Here is a 22,689-nt window from a genome sequence, read left to right as displayed (position 1 = left end):
ATGGTATTGTCTGCTGCAAAAAAATAAAAAAATAAGTAAATAATAGAAAGAAAAAAGTAAGAAACATACAAATTGAAGAGAGACAGAATAGACCAATATCGTGAAATCCATCTTATCCATCATCTCATCATTTCAACAGCTCCTCGTCTGGGTGAGCTTATGGCTAGTTTTTTTTTCTGTTGTTATTGTTTTTAAAGAGAAGATCTATCACATACATATATGCATGCATGTATACATATACTTACACATGCATACATGCATATATGTGTGTTTATGTATTTAACGGTGCTAATCAATCTTGAGCAGGTCATGTGACTGGTCATGCGGACTCTAAAAATCATATCAGAGTTTTTAAAATCCTTGATATATGCAGATATTATACAGATTTTCTTACCAGTGTAATAATGTTATACTGAAGAATAACCATCCTGCAGGCTTCAAAGGACGAGGTCAGCAATATTTCCCACCATGGCTTGGGGAAAAAGGATAGTTTTGTCTCCTTTTGTATTCAAGTTGATGCACAGTGCATTTTTGTGTCTAAGTAGCTGTTGACTAAAAGATTTTGTAGTGTAAAGGGTGTTATACAAACTATAATGGTGTGCTTCAGACAAACAAATGCTAGGCCCTTTCACTTTTGATGTATATTACAAGCTGTTAAATATGTGGTTTGAAATACCTTTGAACATGTGGAAATATGTAGCATGTGTCTTTAACTCGGACAAAGATTCTAATTGCACAAGTTCTGTTCTAACCAGTTGTGGTTTATTTGTTCAGAAACACAAATGTGAATTGCACTCTTTATCACCAGAATATTGTATAAGTTCCGTGATCTTTAAACAGCTCAGAAGTAATACTTGAACTTCATTTGAGTAGCACAAAGTTTACAGATCCCCTTTTAAATGTTAATTAGTTCCAAGTTAAGTTTTCCGTTTTTTGGGTTGTTTTTTCTTTCTTTGTTTCTTTCTTTTTTTTTTCCCCCTCAAATGCAACTGGGTATTTCTTGGAAAACAGTGTGTATTTTATTTTGGTATGTAGCAAAAGGCTTCCACTTCTGGAAGGTTTTATTGTTCTTAAACAAGGTCAGCCAGGTACCAGATTCTATAAGAACAATTGCCCCCCCCCCTCAAGTGGCCTTCTGATTGCACGAATGTGCAACTACCCTCTCTAATGCCCCCAGAGGAGGTCAGTGAAAGCAATGGAGGAAGTGCAAGTCTTGCTCTCTCCCCTCCCCCACACCTCACCTAGGATGTCCAGTCCAAAGCAAGTGGTTCCATTGCACATCCAGCACACCGGAAGTTTGTATACTGGCCTCTTTTCCTGTCTTCAAATGTGCAAGAATTCGAAACTGTCATCTGGAATAGGTTCCATCTCTTATGTGTGTTAGATCAAACCAAAGAAGCCCCCAGCCATGCCCAAATGCTGCTCCAAAAGCCTGCCTTCCGGTCCTTACAAAAACCTTGCAGGATTAAATGTGTTAACTTTTTTATTTTTGTACAGTTTCTAAGTGATTTTTTGCTAGTGACGTTAAAATGAATTAAGTTTATTTGAGGAGTGTAAGCACCTCCTCCATTTAAATAAACTGGTGACTTTCCTTTTATTTTTTACAAGTGGAAACCCATTGTGTGCCTCTCGATTTAAGGGTTTCTGATTACATTATTCTTAAGACCAGCATTGATCCTTTATATACAAAGCTATGTTTTCCTTGTTTTTTATTACTGTCTCAGAAGAAAATGAACCTTTTCTTTTGCTCCAGACCCAGTAACTGCGCTGGTGCATAGACGCACTGAGAAAAACAAAACAAACAAACAATACTTTTGTAACCACCTCTGACTGCTTTTGTATATCAAAGTTGCTTACTTTTGAGATATTTGGATCTAGTTTCTAAGTTATTTTAGTGTTTTATATGTTCCCCCAAATTACTTGGAATCGGTCACCAGCATAAAGAGTTTTTGCTGATGCAATGGGAGACTTGTAATGAACAAAAAGCTCTCCCTTCTTTCGTAGTAGCCTGGCTTTTGATTCCAGTGAGACATCCCGATTACCTGAAGCCCCTTCATTCTGACTAGGTCCTCCTTCCCTCCCTCCACACTGAATTGCTTACTAGTTTGAAGAAGCTATTGGAAGTGGGCATTTTATATGACCTGTATGGCTTTAAAATATTAAAAATGAACAAAAAAAGAAAAAAATATGAAAAGGTTTATGTGGGTCTGTATGGTATGGCTGTGGAAAGATATTGTAGTAGTTTTGACACTATTGTTATTACCTTTAAAATCATTTACCCAATAAAATGTTAAAACTAAATCTTTGTTTTGGATTTATGTATTTATTTAACTTGCCTCATGATGAGGTGTTAGGGCCATTGGAACTTCTGTTCCTCAGGCCGGCCTCCAAGTCACTTTGTACAAGGGTGGTCATTCATGAGCTGTGGAGGACATGGTCAATTTTGGCGAAAACACCTGATTAAGTGTAAACTGTTTCTTTAAACATCATTCTCTACCCATTTTCAGAGTATAGGTTGCACCCTGAAAATCTTAATATGGTGGCAAGCCAAGGGCTGTACACAGTGGGCATTCTACACACCGAGACTGAGCGCCATGTACATTGCTAGCTCCAGAGTGGGGCTGACTTGCCAACTTGAGGAAAATGCCTGGGCTTAGGGGTAGGGTAACTGGTGCCACAACTTTCAAGGGCCAGGTAAAATCTTGCATCCAGAAAGGAGGCACTTGCAGTGCGGATCTCTGGCAGCGGCTGCCATGTGTCTCTTCTCTATGGGAAGGCTACCAACCAGATTGTTGACAATGCCTCTGGCTCTTTATCCATCATTTGCTGACTCACTTTCATCTTGCATGTTTCAGCCTTAGTTGCTACTTGAATATAAACAGGACAATTTTCAGTTACATTGCTCCAAAGCCCTAGGACCATGCGAATTTTATAACATGTGCTTATGTCAATCACGGCAGCTGAAAACAGGCATCTCAGGCCCTAAAGAACTATTGTGGTTTGGGCTAGTACTCTATTAAGGCAGTATCTTCTACTTGCGGTTTATTCATTTTCTTCATTTGTGTTTAATGGGACATTAAGATTTCTTCATTATTTAGACCATATTAATAGTTTCAGGTAGAATAAAGCAATGTAACAGGCCCACAGCATTCTTTTTATGGCATCAGTGGTGAACTCAATGGTCTGGACAGATTTCAACTTCGCTAATCACGTTCAGCTTCCCTCAATTCTTCTTCGACTTTCAGTAGTCCCTTTGGATTTCATGCCCCACTGGGTACCTTTTAAACAGCTCGGCAATTCAGAAGGCAAGTGTGGCTTTGCAGGCTGAGGCACTTCCTCTCTGTTCATGGGACAACACCATCACCATGGGATCCTGTTTGTGTGAGCTAGGGAAAGTGCCCGGGGTGGGGAGGGAAGGTACCTGTGGCTCAGAGCTGCCAGCTAGGAGAGCTGGCAAAAAAAAAAAAAAAAAAAAGACTGCCTATCCAACATGCCTTCTTCTCCTTTCTTTGGCTCTGCCCTTAAGAGCTGAAACCAGTATTCTTTTGGATCAGTTGAACACTTGAAAACTACCCATCTGTGTTTGCCCAGGCTTTTCAGTTTCAAGAGGGAAAGATAAACAGGAGAGTGCAGCTGAGGCCAGCCCTTGTTAGACTGGTTGGTTTCAGGTTTTTTGTTTGTTTGTTTGGGTTGGTTTTCCTTTTTTTTTTTTACAACTGTATTGAAAGACCTTGCTCCATACCTACAGCCTCCTCCTTTCCAGTTCCTAAGTCTGATGGAAGAAATCTTTCAAGAAATGGAAGGAATTATCTTAAGTACCATTTAGAAGCCAGCTTACTTTTGCCAACAGTTTGGATGCCATCTCTTTAAAATGATCCTTTCAGACTGGAAGTATAGCTCAATTATAGAGTTCTTGTCTAATGTGCCTAAGGCCTGGATTTAATCCCTAGTACTACCAAGAGAAATGGCCCTATAACAGTATACAGATTCCTTACTTGTAGGGGGACACATACCAAGTCCTTGAATGGATAGCTGAAACCTGCCAGTAGAAAACCCCAATATATACTACTTTTCCTATTACTACCCATAGAATTAGGCACTATAAAAGATTAATAACTAAGAATAGCTGCAATAGCATGCTGTAATACAATCACCAGCATCACTACTCCTGATTTTCTGACCATTATTAAGTAAAATAAGGGTTCTGTGAACCCAAATATTACAGTACTGCATGGTAAGTCTGATAATGAGATGCCTGCTAAGTGGTTAACAGGTAAGTTTTGTGTGTGTGTTATGTGTGATAAAGGTTATATATACAGTGTGTGTGTGTGTGTGTGTGTGTGTGTGTGTGTGTGTGTGTGTATGGTAGACAAAGGAATGAATAAGACATAGTGAGGTGTTGTGAGATTTCCTCATGTTACCTCTAACACAATGCAATTGAAAACACAAATACTGCTTTCTGTTGTGGACTTGGTGGCCAACCCTCTGGAACTGGTGCCCAGCCCTGCAGCTGCCTCGGACCCAAGCAAGGTTGAAAACTTAAACTAATGAGTTGAATGCCTTGAAGTTGGTTTCAAGGGGGTAATACACCCAAGGTGAAGTAGTTTCACATGTAGTGATCAGGCTTGCCTATGTCCCACCTTAGGATTGACAGATTCATTGTCACTGTGTTCCTGAGATAAGTGCTGAACTCCCATTTTCTAGATAAAAGAATGGGGGTTGTGTAAGAGTACCCCTGAATAGCTTGTGGTAATTGGTTGCACTGAAGGTAGTCTCCACAAATTATCCACATTAGGGATTTGGGGGGAGGCGTCAAGTCAGGGTTCTCTGTGTGCCTGGCGGTCCTGGAACTCAGAGGTTAGTCTGCCTCCAGAGTGCTGGGCTTAGAGGTCTACACCACCAGCCTGGCTATGACATATTAGGGCTTTTTGAGGTGCAAGCAAAAAGGGGATTTAAAGGACATTCATGCTAGATCATTAGAGTATGTTGGTATGGTATAGGAGGTGGTGCTTATATCCCTTTGCATGCTAGGACAAGTTCTTTGCTGGTGCCTCTGGTCATGTGCCAGTAGCCAAGAGGTCATTAGCTTATATATTGTTACATATCACTAATTTTCCAGACTCTTAAATAAAGGCTTTTCCCCACCAGAAAAGCAAAAAAATAAATAAGAACACACAAATACTTGTTTATTCCTGGAATCTTCCATGGTTGACTATAGGCATCTGAAATCACAGGTGATTGGAAACTCTGTTAATGTTCAGCAGGTACTATATCTCCAACCCTTTAAGTGGAACCACTTAGAGAGCTGGGAGAGGACAGGCATGTGCTTTATTGTAAGCAGGTGTGGCCCTGCATTCACAGACTTCCATCCTGGCCACTGATGACTTATTTACACTGAGGGAGCTAGCAGGCCTGCTGTCTAAGTTTGTTGCATACAGCTGAGTAGTGGCTGCCTTGAATGCTTCTGTGCTCATCAACTGTGCTGGCTGCTCTTGCTCCCTTTCCAACACATCTAGGTCAGAAGAGGTGGCTAATTTGTTCAACCATTAGTCTCCTTTCAAAGTGGAAGAAGAAGAAGCTTTTTTTTTTTTTAAATCAAAATCATAGTTGTCACTTGACTGTGTTAAAAATAGATGTAAAGTGGTATTTCATCGCTCTACACTGCAAATGGATGCCAGTTGCTTATAATGTTAAGAACAATAAGGCTGTGTTAGTGACTACAATACAGTTGTGATTGGGGAGAGGGATGGCGGTTGTAGATAATCTCCAGACTCAATTTCTTTCTATATTTTAGTTTGGCTGGGCAACAGCAAGAAGGCCTTCAATTGACACAAAGAAAAGGCATTATACTATGCACACAGTCTCATAGCAGTGGGTCCATATCAGCCTAAGCTATAAAAGCCCAGTACAGCTACAACCTGAACCAGTGAGTCAAAGCTCCAAGAAGTTCCAGCAGGAAGAAGCATCGCCCCCATCGTTGAGCAGAAATGAGTCAACTTGCTTCTGTAACTAACTCACCAGTGGGTATCTATTGCCCTTGGGGATATAACATATGAGGTGTTCTCTTCCGTTTGGTTTTTAAAATTACATTTTAAAAATAGTATATACTTAAACACACACATAAGTGTGTTGTTTGAATTGTGTTTATGGAAAACTGGAACAGTTGTGATAACCCAAGGATCTCACCAGACAACCCGAGGATGACTGCTGGAGTCCCAACTGTGAGTTATTCTGGGAGCCACTGGGAAGCCGTCATTAGATGGAATGACTGCCGTTTTTGGCCTTTTCCTCCCAAATGTCAGGCTCGATGTGATCCATCAATATTTATTGAGTGCCCGTGGCCTCAGAGTCACAGTGCTTTGCTTGGTTGCAGAATGAATATCATATAATTGCAGAAGACAAATTAATAATCTGGGATAAGAATTGGGAGGGGCATACAAGTTAGTTCTTGCTGCAAAACTTCAGACTGGATCCGGGCAGCAGTGGCTTGTCATCATAGGGTTTTTCTAAATGGCTTCCACCTCAGAGTGATGTTAATAAAAATGGCAGTTTAATTTCTGGCCCTCCAACTTGTCTGTGCCATAAACTCTATATGAAGCACAATAAAACTGGATTCTTGCTGGGCGGTGGTGGTGCACGCCTTTAATCCCAGCACTCGGGAGGCAGAGGCAGGCAGATCTCTGTGAGTTCGAGGCCAGCCTGGTCTCCAAAGCAAGTTCCAGGAAAGGCGCAAAGCTACACAGAGAAACCCTGTCTCGAAAAACAAAAACAAAACAAAACAAAACAACAACAACAAAAAACTGGATTCTTTTTTCTACCCTCACATGTGGCTGTCGTGTTTCCTATGAGAAATGTGCAAGGTCACTAGGATCATTCAAGAATAAGGTTTATGGATGGACACACAGAATGGTATTTGGAAACTGGAAATTGTGTTCCTTCCTGTGAACTTGCCCTCTGAGAGGCACATGGCCCTTCCTGGCATCAAGACAAAAGACAGAGAAAAGAGGAAACAGAGTCTAGGCCATTTGCTCCAAGAGGCTGCCTTTGGGCCCAAGATGAGAGTGCACAGGAAGATTTCTAGTCCAATGCTGATCCCATAGGAGGCAAAAATCCCTTCCTGGGGCAGGAGGAGAGGCTAACAAAGGCAAATGACAAGAAAAGGGAAATCAGGGTAACTTTATGAATCACCTGCTACATAGGAAGGGCAAGGAGGCAAAATGAAGTTGTGGCTATGTTGAGGTCGGAAGCACAGCCGTTTTGTAAATGCCATTTGAACTGAGAGAAAGCTGCTGACTTGTGGGCACTGAGTGACCATCAGGTGGAGTCAAAACTGGACATTTTTGTGTCACTTTCTGTGTCGTTTGTATTTCCTCCTAAGTGGTATTCTGGAATAATCCACAACGGTAAATACACACTATGGGTTTCAGCATAGGACATAAATGGGTCCTGGCCAGATAGCTTGAAGGAACATAATAGTGCCCACTCAAGCATAGCCTGGCAGAGAGAGTGGCATGAACTGGAAGGAGTGGGAAACCCCATGGGGAAAATGAGTACAGAGGCTAGAGATATCTGATCCCATTGAGGTGGAGTTACAGGTATTGTGAGGTTGTAAGCCATTAAACATCGGTTCTGGGTCTTCTGAAAGAGCAGTACACACTCTTTACCACTGATCCATCTGTCTATCCTGAAAACCCCATCTTCCTGAGGAATAGTGCTGGGGTGAGTAATGCGAATATTTCCCTACACTCTTGCTACTTTAGACATCCCAGGGAACTCCAGGAGCTTCATAGAGGCATTGTAACCCTGTGGCACAGGAGGCCTCTGCAGTGACCTCTATAAGAATCACACTCAAAGACAAAAATGTGTGGCCTTCATTACTAGTGTCTTGGTGATTTGGGTCTTGTCTTGCCATGCATATCTAGTAATAGCACCCCGGAATGACACATTTAAGAGATATGGGCTGGCCAGGCAATGGTGGCGCACGCCTTTAATCCCAGCACTCAGGAGGCAGAGGCAGGTGGATCTCTGTGAGTTCAGGCCAGCCTGGTCTACAGAGTGAGTTCCAGGAAAGGCACAAAGCTACAGAGAAACTCTGTCTCGAAAAACAAACAAACAAAAAAGAGATATGGGCTGGCCCAGTTGTTCAGATAGAATGGATTCCTCTTCTGTGGGACATTTGTATTTGCTTACTTACGGAAGAAGGTCAAATAGACATTGTACGGCAATAGGTGGGAAAGCATGGGCAACACTTTCTGCTTTGTGGATGGTTATACCAGGAGGTAGTGTGAGAAGAGGTGCACAAGGCACTTAGGAGTGAAAAAGAAACTGCTCGATTTCATTATTTTTATTGGACATGTTCTTTTCTTAAGGTAAAACTTAGATTGCATACAATTAACCAGTTTATAGTGTGGGCTCTCAGTAACAGTATCTTCGGTGTTTTACAGCCACCAGCTTTCAATTTCCAAACACTTCTGCATCACTCCATAAGCACACCCCAAAACAGTGACAAGCCACTCCTCAACCCCCACCCACGTCTTGGTACTGTTCCTTTTCATGGGTGAATAATATTTCATGTGTCATGTAACACGATTTGTTTATCCATCATAATGGCTTGTCTCCACCTGTTGGCTCTCATCAGCAGTGTTGCCTAGGGACAGTTCTATACAAGTTTCTAGGTGCATGGGTTTCATTCCTCTGAAACATACACTCTGGCCTTGTTAAAAATCAAAGCCATCTCAGTGGAGGTGAAGTGGCATTTCAATGTTGTGGCTTGGCTAAGTGTCCCCCAAAGGCCTATGTGTCAAAGACCAAGTTCCCAGCCTGTGACACTATTGAGAAATAGTGGAACATTTAAGAGGTGAGAACCTAGATGGAGGAGGAGTCTCTTGACTCAGGCACATCCTTGAGGGGGGATACTGGGACCCTAGCTCCTTGCTGACTGCCTTTGCATCCAGCAGACATGAAATTCTGACCTTCATCCACCACTGGCTCTTACCATGATGTGCAATAGGCTAAGCCACCAAGGAGCCAGTAGAGCTGTGAGCCAAAGTACATATTTCTTTCATGGGAATCCCTTCTCTCTGGTATCTGTTACACTCATTTTGGCTTTTGGTTTTTGAGACAGGCCCTCACTCGAAGTGGAGGCCAACCTTGAAGTCATAAACCTCCCATTCCCATATCCCTGACAGATGTACATCACCATGTCCAGCTTCTTTATGGTTTGCATTTGCACTTCTTTAATGATTAGGGATGTGGAATGATTTTTTCCATGTTTATTGGTCATTGGTGTATTTATGGCATATCTCTGGGGAAACCTTCTATTCAAGTTCTTTGCTTAGTTCTTAATTGAACAATTTGTTTTTTAGTTTTATTTGTTTGGGTGAGGTGTATTTTTCTACCAAATTATAAGAATTCTTTTTGTACTCAGGATATTAAGCCTTTATCCAAGTTTATTAGTTTTTAACTTGCTCCTTTGTGTTTTCTCTAACCTAAGAACTAATTGCCAAACCAGCGTCCTAAAGATTTACCCTATATATTCTTCCAATAGCCCTATAGATTGATTAAGCCTTTAAATTTAAGGATTTGATTGTTAATTTTTGTATGAATGTGAGGTAGCCATTCAAATTTCATTGTTCTGCATGTGGTTACATGGCTGACCCAACACCATTTCTCCCATTGAATGGTTTGGGCATCCTTGTTGAAAAATCAATTGATGACATTGATGATTATTTCTGGACTTTTCTATTGTTTCCCATTGGTTTATCTTTCTCCTAGTACTAAATCACCTTGATTACAGTAACTTTGGAGTAGGTTTTGAAACAAAGGTGGTTTTTTTCCTTTTTCAATGCTGTTTCAAATATTCAAGATTCCATATATAAAGTTAAGGATTGGAAACTTTGATGGGGCAGTAGCTAGCTTTGGAGACCATTGCCATCTTACTATTTTTCCATTTATTCAACACATGAAATTTTATTTATGTACACATTTGAGCAATATTTTATAGTTTACTGTGTACAAGTTATTTCCTCTTTGATTACATTTACCCCTAGGTTTTTAAAAAATGCTTTTACATGCTATCATAAATAGGATTTTCTTCATTTTTAAAATGTTTTTTTCCTGGCATACAGAAGCATAACTAATTTTGATGTGTTAGTTTTTATATCCTGAAATCTTGCTGAGTGTATTTATTGATTCCCATAATTGAGTGGCTATGTTTTATGGGATATATTAATATAATGATATTGTCCACATAGAGTTTTGCTTTTCCTTTTGTATGTGTATACGTGCTCACACACATGCACATGTATGCCAGAGGACAACAGGTATCATTCTCAAGAATGCCATCTACCTCCTTTGATACAAGGTCTCTTGTTGGTCTGGAGCTCACCAAATAAGTCAAACTGGCTAACCAGTGAGTTCTAGGGATCGCCTGTCTGTTTCCCCAGTACTGAGATTACAAGCACATGCCACCATGCCCGGCATTTTTGCAAAGGTTTTAGGGACAGACTCAGTCCCCCTGTTTGAGAGATAAGTGCTACTTGAGAGAAAAGTCCCTACTTTTTCCTAATTTCCAAATGCAGGCGGCTTTCCTTCTCTTTTCCTTTATAGATCCATTTTTCATTATTCTTAGTATGCAATCTATCTTGATCATTTCCACCCCATCCCCCAACTACCCACTGCCACCCTAACACAGCTCCTTTGTAGATTCATGTCCTCTTTGCATTAATATTTTTGTGTGGCATATATCACAATGAAATTCTTTCAGCCATAGAGAAAAGTGAAATCATATTTTTTGCAGGAAAATGGGTGCAAGTGGGGAATGAAGTCTGTCTAAGAAAAGAAAATGCCATAGATTTTAAGTTCCATTTCTCTGATTTGCAATTCCTAGATTATATACACATACATGCATATATACAGTAATGTGTACATATAATGATAGTAGAAACAAAACTATCTTGGGGAACAAAGACTTTTGTTCAACTACTCTGGCTAAGATTCCCAGTTGATAGCAGAGGTGCGAATAATAAACGGGTCTTCCCCTCACCAAAAGCAGAGAACGCATTTGACAAGAGTCAACAAACACCCTTTCATAATGAAAACAAGGCAAATTGAGAATGGAAGGCAAATTCTTTGCCATGATAAAAAGCACTTACGACAAAACCTACTATCCAACTATGTGATGGGGACTCTGATGCACACGTGTTTAATTGCTGTATCTTCACTATTATTTATTCCTCTTATCAATAAAATGTACTTTGTTTCTTTTGTTTGTTTGCTTGCTTGGTTTTTTGAGACAGGGTTTCTCTGTATAGTCCTAGCTGTCCTGCAACTCACTCTGTAGACCAGGCTGGCCTCGAACTCACAGAGATCCACCAGCTTTTGCCTCTGAGTGGTGAGATTAAAGGTGTGCACCACTACCGCCTGGGGTACTTTGTTTCTTATAAGTTTTTTACTTAAAAATGGATTGATTATGTTTCATATTAGTGTCGCTACCACTTCAGCTTCATTGTGGTTATTATTTGCATGGAAGTGCTCTTTTATGTGTACGTATATCTGCGTATGCCACATGTAGGCAGGTGCCTCCAGAGGACAGAAGCAAGTGTTGGACCCCTGGGAGCTGGCATTACAGATGGCTGTGGGCCTCCCCACGTGGGTGCTGAGAAGCACACTCCGATCTTCTGGGAGAGTGTGAAGCCACTTCTCCAGCTCCAGAAGACTTTCAATACAACCTGCCATTATCTGTATTTTAGATGGTGAATTTCCTTCACTTATATTTAAAGTGAGTATTGATAAGTAACTACTTAATTCTGCCATTAAGTAAAATTTCCATATACCATCCATTTCTTTTGTTTCTCAATTCCTCCTGTTACTACCTTATTTTGTGTTTGATGTGCTGCATTTTTCAGTACATTTTTTTTATTCCTTCCCTGTTTCCTTTTTCCTATATTTTTTAGGTTTTTTTTCTTTTCTTCTTTTTTTTTGTTTTTTGGTTTTTGGTTTTTGGTTTTTCAAGACAGGGTTTCTCTGTGTAGCTTTGAGCCTTTCCTGGATCTCGCTCTGTAGACCAGGCTGGCCTCAAACTCACAGAGATCCACCTGCCTCTGCCTCCCGAGTGCTGGGATTAAAGGCATGTGCCACCAACACCCAGCTTATTGTTTTTAATGACTACCATAGGAATGTATTTAACATCTAGCTAATCATTTCTTTCCAAATCTTCTAAAACAGATTCTATTGTTTAGAAGAGTTTTAATTTTGCATGAAAATTAAAGAGAAAGTTCCCTTTCCCCTTCACAGTCTTCCCTACTATCAGCATCCTGCACCAAAATGATACATTTGCAGCATCTGAAGGACCTGCATTGTCACATACTTATTAGTCAAAGTCTATAGTTTACATATCCTTCAGGTGTGACGATGTATTGAGAAGTATATCCACAATTAAAACATCATATGAATGCTTCAACTACACTCAGTATCCCTTGCTTTGCATATTCCTTCCCACAATCATAAACATTTAGGCGCAACTCTTCATGATCATTCCTTTTTAACAATTATAATAAGCCAACACCAATTAAATGCATCCTGTGAACTAAGAATCATATTGTTCATTTTTCAATAGCCTGATGTTTTCCATTTTACAAAGTAAGAATGAAACTCAAACAAGTTGTCCCTTATACATGGCTACCTAAAGAGGCAAAGCCAGGATTCAAATCAAGCTTGTTGGGCTCCAGAGACTGAGCTTTCTACCGTTCACTATTGGTCTTGATGAAGATGACAGTGATGACAATGATTATGGTGGTGGCGATGGTGGTAGTGGTGATGCTGATGGTAGTGGTGATGCTTAGCGCTGATGGAAACAGTTCCTAGTTTTATGTACTCTACTAGATCCTTACGATAGTGCTCTGAAGTGAGTACTGTTACTGTTTTCTTGTGAATGATCAAACTGAGGCTCAGACAGGTTAAGACAGCAATCTTCCTCTAAGGCAGAGACTACTGAGTGGAGGCTAGTGGCGGCCATTGTTGATGGCCTACCATCTCTCTCTACAAATGAAGATAGTAAAAGTTATAGGACTAAGTCCATTCTTGAAAATGAATTTCTTGGTCAGTTTTGTAGGTCTGTATCTGGAAACTGACAGGTTGGTCTGGTTTAGTAAGGTCAATATCCACAACCCTGACATATGGCTACTTGCTTTTCCCAAGACTCAGGGTGTGTCTGACAGCAGTGCTTTCCTACAGGCAAGGCAGACTGTCTCTGCCATGGTTATTGTCTTTCTAGTCAGGGGAGGACTGCTCCAGGCTTGTGGGTACATGACTAGTGCTCAGAAATAGCCCCCTAATCTGCCTCATCAGCTTTGAAGGAGGCCACAGCAGGAGGGGCCTAAGTAGGCCAACACTTTAACCCAGTTACGTGAGGGCAGCTCTAATCCAGGATGATCAGATCTTGCTAAACCCTCTAGGGGAAAAAATGTCCAAAAGCTGTTTCTTGACTCCAAGTATCCCAGGTTTGCTGCAGACACGCCTTTTTCCTTCTAGAAGAGCAAGACCTGAAGGTTATAATGGGCCAAGCTTAACTTGCAAGGCAGCCAGGCTTTTAGCAGTTGGCAACTGCTCAGGCTATTGGAAATACCCAGGGTTCAAGCTGCCTCAGGTCAAGCCATTGGTTTTCCTTGAAAGGCCCATTGGCTCCCCTTCCTCCACCTTGAGAAAGCCAGGAAATCACTGCCTTCCTCCTCTGTGTGGGCCAGACAAGCACTTATGTCAACCTAGACGCTTCTGGACAGGCAAGGCTCTGCCTCCTCTCTGATACCGCTGCTGCCAGCTCACCTCATGTCTGGCGTTTGACTAACATAAAGCTCCTTAAGGAACCAGACTGAGCTGTCTTTCTAGGCTGTGGTTGGGAAATAAATAAAAACAAAACAAAACAAACAACAATAATGAAAAAACAAAAAACAAACAAATAAAAAAATCCCAGAGCTGTTAGACCTGGCCTAGTCTGGTTTGTCTGGCTCTCTCCCCCTCATTTGGCACAATGGTCGTCCTGATGCAGGTGAACTTGGCCTCCTCAGTATTGTGTCCCCAAAACCACTTGTCTTGGGAGAGAGTTCAACAGAATGAATCTCCTTGGTAGGAAGCAGAACGCTTGTCTGGCTTCATGGATGCTTGTAGAGAAGGAAGACGGTCTTGGGTTTATGTATTCTTTCATTGACATGGGGTCTTGCTCTGTAGCCCAGGCTGTCTTCCCAACTTAGAGTCCTCCTGCCTCAACATCCCAAGTGTGAGGATTCCAAGTACTGGGATTTCAGGCCTGTATTACCACATCTAGGTTGGACAAAGTGTGATAATGATGGCACATGCTAAACATTTCTAACTTTATCACAAAGGGGTTTTTTGGAGCAGGAAAGTGACTTCCTTGAAGAGGGGAAGAAGAAACAATTACATGATTTAAAGTGGCTCTGAATCACTGTAGGTTGTAAGATATCTCTTATTTTATTCCACTGGAAATGAAAGAGGTTGCATGTCATTGATCACAAGGTACACTCAGCTTTACAGAGATATTAAAACATGACCAAAATGTCTTAGAGCCAAAGAAAAAGAGAAAAATCCATTAAAATAAAGCTATCACCTCTTCTACACACACCACATCCCCACAGACTTCCACAACACAGGGTGCATAAAGGCACAGCGGGTGAGTGCAGTCAAAACCCCAGTAGCTGCTAATGGCTACTCGAAGGACAAGCTGTGTGATGAAACGCAGAGGCCAACTACTCTGCCCCCTATCCCTCATGCCCAGAAGGGGCCCTCTAAGGTACCTCCTCAGAATCTATGAAATGTGGAGGAATGATTTCTAACTGTCTGGAGGAGCTTCAATTGCACTGGCAATGTTCACTTCCTTAAGTTGGATTTAGCTGTTACTCTTCGTGCCTTTTAGATGTCTTAAAAGGTTTCATAAAAGCACCACTATAGACTGCCAGGTCAAAGAGATGACTCAGAACCTGGGGGCTTAAAGCAAGTACAAGAACAACAGAAAAGTTTGCCTGGAATTATGTGCTTGAGTCAGGCCTCAGCATTGACATTCTCTACCTGACCCCCACACCCCCACCACTGCCTCCCAGGCCATAAATACAGAGTGAGCCACTCCGGCACCGTTCAAACATAAGGTAGATCCAAAGATGCATAGGAAGGGCCTGAGTTCCCATGAGACATAATGCTGCAGGGTCCAGGATCTTTGTGAACAAATGAAATAGCCAAGAGATTGTGCTCTTGGCTGTCAGGGGAAGAGGAACCTGTAGACAGAGCTGAGGCAGGCTAGTGCCCCCTCTGTAAGCCCCTGGGAAAATGAGGTTAAAGGACAAGAGTCGGCGGGGAAAGCTGGTGGCTGGTACAGAGGTGGGTCTGGGATTGAGTTGGTGGACAACAGCATGACCAGCGAGTGGCTCAGGCTGTTGTCCTTAGACCCTGGCAGGGATAAGCCAAGGGAGGATCCAACTTTGTTACTGAGACTTGCCTTATGGGATGCTGGGATCCCAGGCAGTTGACACACCAAGGTTAGGGAGTCTTCTGCGGAATGTGTCTATCAACTGGAGCAATCTCTCCTACTGCAACTTAGCCATCTCAATGTTACGAATAACACTGGCTGGGAGAGATGAGTCAGGCCGACTTTGAATGGGGCTGTCCTTGTCTGCTGAACCTGGAGCTTTTTTTTCCCAGCAGCCTTCTTGTCTCCTTCCCATCAGTGCTGGCGTTACAGGAAGATCTAGGCAAGCCTGGCTTTTATGTGGATTCTAGAGACTGGAACTCAGATCCTTATGTTTTCACAGCAGTCCCTTATCCAGTCATCTCCCCAGACCTCTCTTCCCTTTTCTCTGATAGCAGGGCCCCTAAGCCATGGTCTCCCTAGCAATCTAACACACCAAAAAGGCAGTGGAGCCCAAGGGAGGTGCAGTTTATAGTACTAGTTTCTCGCTTCTTGCTTATTACTGAGCCTCCCTTGACTCAGTTTCTCTCCTTAAGTGGGAAGTACATTGCCAGTCAACTCCCAGAGCATCAAGGGGGAGTATTTCGGGAACACATGGAGAGGCGCTGAACACTGGAACTGGCACACAGTTGTAGTTTATTGCTTTACAGAGTGGGAACCTGAGCAGCAAATGAAATTAAAAACGAAGCTGGTTATTTCTAGTCTGGCACTATAAGCTGCTGCATGCTTCACAGCCTGGTGCCAACATCTGGCCATTGGGGGTGAGAGGGGTCCTCCTGCACTGACTGTCACTATGTATCTCTTCTAGAAGTGGCAGCATCAGCAAAAAAGGCAGAGGACTTTGGATAAGCATAACTGGCTACTGCCAAAGGGCACTATTATCTTGCTTATTGTCCAAGGGACAGTCTGACCCTAAATGGATACTGCTTACTTGAAGGGCATTTGGGGGCCGTGGGCCAGAAGTCAACATGTTTTAAAGTTGCGTTCTCTCTCTCTCTCTCTCTCTCTCTCTCTCTCTCTCTCTCTCTCTGTCTCTGTCTCTCTCTGTGTGTGTGTGTGTATGTACACTCACCCACATGTGTTCAGAGGTCAGAGATGAATGACCAATGTCTTCCCATTGATTGGCCAGACTAGCTATCCAAGGCCCTGGAATCTGTTTCCATCCCCAAGGGCTGGGATTAAAAGTTCATGCTGTTGTACTTGGCTTTTACACATGTACTGGTGATTCAAACTCAGGTGCTCTTGCTTGTCACAACAAACACTTTATACACTGAGCCATCTCCCAAGCCCCAAAGCTGCCTTGTTTGACCTCACCATCTAGCCTAGCAAACCATGGGACCCAGAGAGCCTATGTCCCTGGCTGATAAGCTCCCCTTAGAGTGAATGGCCTGATAGGCTCCAGGAACCTCAGTGGAAGTAGGCAGTGTATGGGAAATCAAGGCAAGTCACTGTTCTGCCCATGTGGCCAAGCTATGCTAAGCCCAGCTGCCCTGACTTGGGGAGGTGGTGGCTATTTCATGACACACAAGGCCAACAAATAACCCCTTTTGTCTCCTTTGCAAAGCCTTCTTAAGAGGGTTCTGAGAAGCAAGGCCAGGACGCCAGAGTTCTCATAAATCTTTTAATAACAGTAAATGAAGAAAACATTATAACAATAAGTCCCATGGGGTGGGTTCCTTTTCATTCAGGGATCTTCAACAGCAGAAACACCTGAGGCTAAGATTCAAAATGCTAAGTACACAAATTAAGGACCATTTATTTCCAAAGGTGGCTGCAGAAACCACTTCAGTACAATCAAAGGGATTTTACAAAACAGAGAAAACACATTACAAAAACCCCCAAAGAGGGGAGGTAGACTGGAGGTGGGGGAGTAAAGAACACCCCAGAAGCAGCCTAACAAAGAGGCTTGATCTTGCTGCCATCTAGGGAGTTCAGAGATTGGCTCTCAAGGGAGCCTTGCACATGAGAGTGACAGGACATGGCAGTCTCAGCATGAGAAGAAGGATGGAGGAAGAGGCGTTCACCAATGTCCCAGAAGAAATAATTGTACATCATTCAATTCTGTTCTCTTCACTACAATTGCATCAAATAAATGAAGAATGCTTTAAAATCTAATATAATATTGACACTAAAATAAATCAAGAGTTTCCAAAACATTATTTCTGCTTAAGACGACTTTTGCTTTTGATTTTTCAGTGGGCAAAAGTGTGTCAGACAAGAGCCGCGACAAATACCTTGGTCTTCCTGTGGTTGCATACGTGAGAGGGAGACTGACTCTCCTCGTGGACTCCTACCTCAGAGAGGGCAAGGCCAGGAGAAGACTCAGGACACTTTTTTTTCCCCAGACTTCGGCCTTCCCAGGTTGCCTGTGAGGCCCAGTCCTGGCTCACTAAAACCAGCAGCAGTGTCTGGTCCTACCGTGTCAGAAGGCCCCCTTTCCCTCCCCACAAGTCTTCCTTCCAGTAGAAACTGTTAAGAACCTCCTCTCCCAGACAAGGCAGGTGACAGAATCCCAGGGAAGTCTATTTGGCAGCAGGAGGGTTCAAAGGGCCCTTGGTATCTCCTGACCACCCAGCTCAACACAACTCAGAGCATTACCTAACCCCAGTTCCTCTATGTAGAGCCCTGCTGACAGGGAGCTATCTGTGAAGCTTGTAATTACATCACAAAACACTGAGTCTTCCAGGATCACACATAGCAAAGCCCCACCAGGGGCCACAGCCAAAGGAACGATCTGACAGGCACTAAGAGCATGGCCGAGCCCGCGTAGCCCACTTGGACCCTGTAAAGCCACAGTTACAAAGAAGTCCACAGACAGACAGAAGGCAGACTTAAGAGAGGTGGAGGTGGTGGCTCCCGACCCCCACAGTGCATCACAGGATGACAGAAGTACTTGCTGCTAGGCTTCTGAGAGAATGTTGGGCCAAGTCTTATACAAAACCAAATACTGGCGGGGGGGGGGGGGGGGGGGGGGGGGATGGGCGGGGGGGGGGGACGGGAAGGACCTTTAAGGAAGCAAGACAACCTCTAGTCACTCAGAGTGGCTGCCACAAATTGTCCAGTGTAGCCAACTGTTCTTGTTGGCACAGCTCCTTGACCACAGACGTCAAGGACTTGAGGATGCACTGTTCGCTCTCTCTTGCTGGGACTATCACAAAGAAACTGGCCGCCTCTATGGGCACTCCCACACAGACACAGAGCTCACACATGCTGGAAGACTGCACACGGAACTTTTGCCAAGGTAGCTAAGGAACAGCCTTCACAGGGACAAGAAAGGCCTGACCCTTCAGAGGCAGTGCAAACTGTCTTCTCCTTTGTCCCTGGTACCACAGATAGTCTCTACTGCCAGGCAGGCTGTTGGACATACCTGGGAGGCAACTCCCAAGTCAAAGTGCTTAGTGCTTAGGCAGGTTACCTCTTTCAATGTGGGTTTGGACCAGGGTGAGAGTGAGATACAATGAAGAGGTCCCCTGTTCCCCAACACCTCAAACCCAGGCCAAGACTCCCTACGGAGTCTGTTGAAGGAGCTATCATTGGCTTCTTTAACTTCTTTACATATGAGCAAACCTAGGCCCCCTGCATTCTCCCCTTTACCTCCCCCTTCTTGACAGGTGTGTCTGACTCTGGCCTGGCCAAGCCAGACAACATGGCTTGGAATCTCTTCTCTCCCTCTGAGCACCAGAAAATGCCTACCAGAAATGGGTCTGCTGAGCTGGTGCCAAAGCAGAGGCAAGCTACTGGAGGCATGCCAATGCAGGGAAAGCCCAAGATGCCTGGCAATCTGGGCCACAGTGCCTCAGATGGGGAAGAAGCCTGTGTGGCCCTCCCACCTCTGTGGCATTCTGGAGTTGGCTCCCTCAGCGGAGGCCCTACATCACTGCAGGAAGCAGCTGCATGTTGTAGCAGAGGCCAAGGCAGGCCTCATAGGCTTCCCTCCCATGACCTCTTTCGACATTCTCCTTTTAGAGAGAGGCCCAGGGCCAGGGAGGCTCTCATATTCTATTTATCCATTGACTTCTCTGAGTGTGGGGTGTGTGTGTGGCAGATCAGCAACTGAAGAAGCTTCTAGAGCCCAGCAAGGTGGAAGGAAGAGCCCCGACAGGAGCTCAAGGGGGGCAAGCGCACTAAGAGCTCTCTCTTTCCTGCTCTCTGTACCTCAGAGTCCATCACCTCATGGGCAAATAGCCGCCCCCAGAGATGCTTCCCTTAGCTTCCATTTACTCCAGCAGATTCTCCTGCTGCTGCTTCCCCTGCAAGTCCATTTCATAAAATCATGGCCGCTGAGTCACTGAAGGCCAGGCTAGGCCTAATACTCACAAACTCACATTGAATACTGCAACAAGAACAGGGCAACAGGGTGGTCGAGGTACAGACTTTTCTATTCTTATGCAAATCTCCTCCTAGAAGTCAACAAGGAGTCAGTAAATGTGCAGCCACTGGCCGGCCCACTTTGTGGTCCACACAGGACTCAGTACCTTTCAACCAAAGCTCTTCCCTTCAGAACACTTGAACCTGTACCTATGGGGACCGGACCCACTGGCAGTTCCCTTTCAACCTACACCTGGGCTTTGGACGTTGTCAAACTGCACAACCAGTGATGTTTCCCCACACTGAACACTTGGAGCAGAGTCTAGCTACGTGAAAGAAATAGAGCTGTGTCCATGCCCTCTAAGTACCAGGAATGTCTCTAGAGTACCTTCCCGAAATGCAAGGGTTTTACCCCATTTCAAACATCTAAAATACAAACAGCCAAACAGCACCCAAGCCCAACCCCAGCTGCCTCTTCCATGAAGCGGCCTCAGACAAAGAGACACAGATAGACACAAACAGAGACAATGAGGATGGTTCAAGGGGGCAGCTGAGAGTAGAATGTTGCCTATGACCAGCATGACACTGTGCGACTCAGATCACAGCTTTCTCAACTTGCCCCTCGACTTAGTTCATTTCTTAATTTCTATGCTCACTTCAGATTGGAGTGTGGATCTGTTCTCAGCTTTTGCAGGGGAGGGTTGGTTGGTTGGTTGGTTGGTTGGTTTTTGTTTTGGGACAAGGAGGGAGTGTCCTGCCTGGTACTGTGCATACCTTCACCCTCTTTACTTTAGACTCACTGTGGCAACAGATCTCCCACAGCCCTCTCCAGAATCATGCCCTTGGGCTGCACATTGCTATCACCTTCCACCACAGGCAGCACCCTAGAAGGAGCTTTGAGTCATGGGACACCTGTCAGTGGAAGAATCTATTTTGGCTGTGATCTGGGAAGTCCCTTGGCTCTGGGCTTGCAGCTGGTATAGAAATGAAGCCTTGGTCCCCTTCTGGTGGGGGCTATGCTGGAGATAAAAGGGGATCTCAGCATGAGCCTGGAGGTCCCTGGCAGTGGAGAAATGAACCCAACACTACTTCATTGCTGGGATACTGGAAGAACTAACGACTGCGTGTTGTTCCCAGCTTCTTCAACTAGCTGTTGTTAAAAGCACCAACAAGCCGTGAGAGGGCCCCTGCTGACTACCATTTCCCTGCGGAAGGCCACGCAGAGGGAGTGGGGCGCAAGAGGGACCAAGAGACCAGGGGATGAAAGGGAGTAAGTGCCAGCCCCCAGCACTATGCCCGGCCATGAGGAGTCATCCGTGGGGACGAGCTGGGGAGGGAAGAGCAGTGGAAGAAAGGGACAGAGAGGAGGAAAAAAGTAAATACACCAAGCATCCTATTGCCCTCGCCAATGATTTTGTCAAGAACTGGGTGTTCTCTGAGCCAAGTCAGGACTTGCTTCCTCAGGGAGAAACAAACCAAAACAAAAAAACAAAAACAAAAAACAAACAAAATTAAACAAACAAAAATCCAAGCACCTTCAGTCTATTTTCTTGGCTGGAAGCCGGAGCAAATCCAGCAGATATTTACACAAGGGCCCAGCCATGTATGAGAACAGGATGACCAGCTTCCCGTGGGTCATGGTCATGAGAGTCTGGTGTCCCGAGGCCCAGATGCGATACCAGGGGCCGTAGAATGGGTCTGAGATGGCCGGACACAGCATGTTGTTCAAATTCACTTCGGTGACCTGCAGGGACAAGGGAGGTAGAGTGAGCGTTCGCCATCCCGAGGCTTCCTCCGGCTACCGCCAGTTCAGCCATCTTTCCCTAGGGGTGACTAGGCAAGGAGGGATTGACCAATCCCCGCCTGTTCATAAAGGGGCTTCTTTGCCCTAGGCTTTCTGGGGGGGTGGTGATGATGAGTCAATGTCCTGGGCGAAAGCGGTTCGGTTTTGCACAGTCTTGCTTTTTCAGTTGGGCCCAGAGTCCATTGCCATTCCTAAGCATTTATTGTGTGCCTAGCTCCTGGAGGAAGATTATGTTTGTTTGTTTGTTTGTTTTTAAAGCTGTTAGCTGCATGGTCCCTGTCTCCAAGTAGCAAGGGCAATCATTGACTGCATATGATCTCAAACTAGACGGTGCCCACTCAGCTTTCCACGCCACAAGGAGGTCTGAGGAGCATACAGAAGATTTTGTGAAGGAAGTGGCATGTGAATGGACTCATGAAAGATGGACAAGGTTATGGCAAGGAGTCGGGGAGTTGAGCTTTCCTGGTGGGAGGTGTAGCAGAACATGGTATGTATGGTAACATGAGCACACCGACACTCCTGGGAAGCAGCATATCAGTGAGGAGCGGCAAGAGGGAAGGAGGGGTGTGTGCAGGTCAGCATCAGGCTGAGGCTTCCTATAAACACAGGCAGCACTCACACTCCTGGCAAAGAACCCAGCCTACCTCTGGCAAACCAGAGCGAGGAAGACAAAGTGGGCACTTCTACAAAGGCATTGGGGACATCCAGTGACACGCCCGTATCATGCAAGGCCGCACAAGGCTCCACATGACTAACGCTGCATTAATGCCAACCACACAAAACCAAATATGGCGCTCCTGCCTCAAGGACAGCCATAACATCTGCCTTCCAGAGCTCTTAAGAGCTTGCTCACATTAAAGACAAGTCCTCACCATCTCTCAAGGAAGCTAGGCTTCTGTATCCTGTTAGAGTGGGGTGGAAAACTCCCTGTCCGCACACCCAACCATGAGCTTCCTCTCCTCACTTCAGGACTTGCAGTTTCGGCGCTATTGGACTCTGGGTATTTCAACATTGGGGTCAGCCATTTTTCATATTCCAGGCACTTCTCATACTACAGAATGCTCTGGGGCTCCCAACACCTCACATACACGGGCCACACAGCTGA

The 22,689-nt window shown here is 44.3% G+C and overlaps 1 protein-coding gene across 8 annotated transcripts in view; it reads right to left on the bottom strand.

Moving 5' to 3' along the window:
* Positions 1-22,689, bottom strand: part of Tmem164 (transmembrane protein 164) — a 278,095-nt gene that overhangs the window by 96,112 nt on the left and 159,294 nt on the right. For 6 of the 8 annotated variants that reach the window (XM_036174091.1, XM_036174085.1, XM_036174086.1 and 3 more), the window contains one exon: positions 17,080-21,524. In XM_036174091.1, the coding sequence (XP_036029984.1) occupies positions 21,318-21,524 (207 nt within the window). In that variant the 3' untranslated portion in view covers positions 17,080-21,317. Of the gene's footprint in view, positions 1-17,079; positions 21,525-22,689 lie in introns of those variants that run through there. The other 2 variants (XM_036174088.1, XM_036174087.1) reach the window with 1 other exon arrangement.

The sequence above is a fragment of the Onychomys torridus genome, chromosome X (genome assembly GCF_903995425.1).
Source record: "Onychomys torridus chromosome X, mOncTor1.1, whole genome shotgun sequence".
In the NCBI taxonomy this organism is placed as follows: domain Eukaryota; kingdom Metazoa; phylum Chordata; class Mammalia; order Rodentia; family Cricetidae; genus Onychomys; species Onychomys torridus.
Note: the sequence above shows the minus strand (reverse complement) of the source record. Positions and strands in the feature narration are given on the sequence as shown.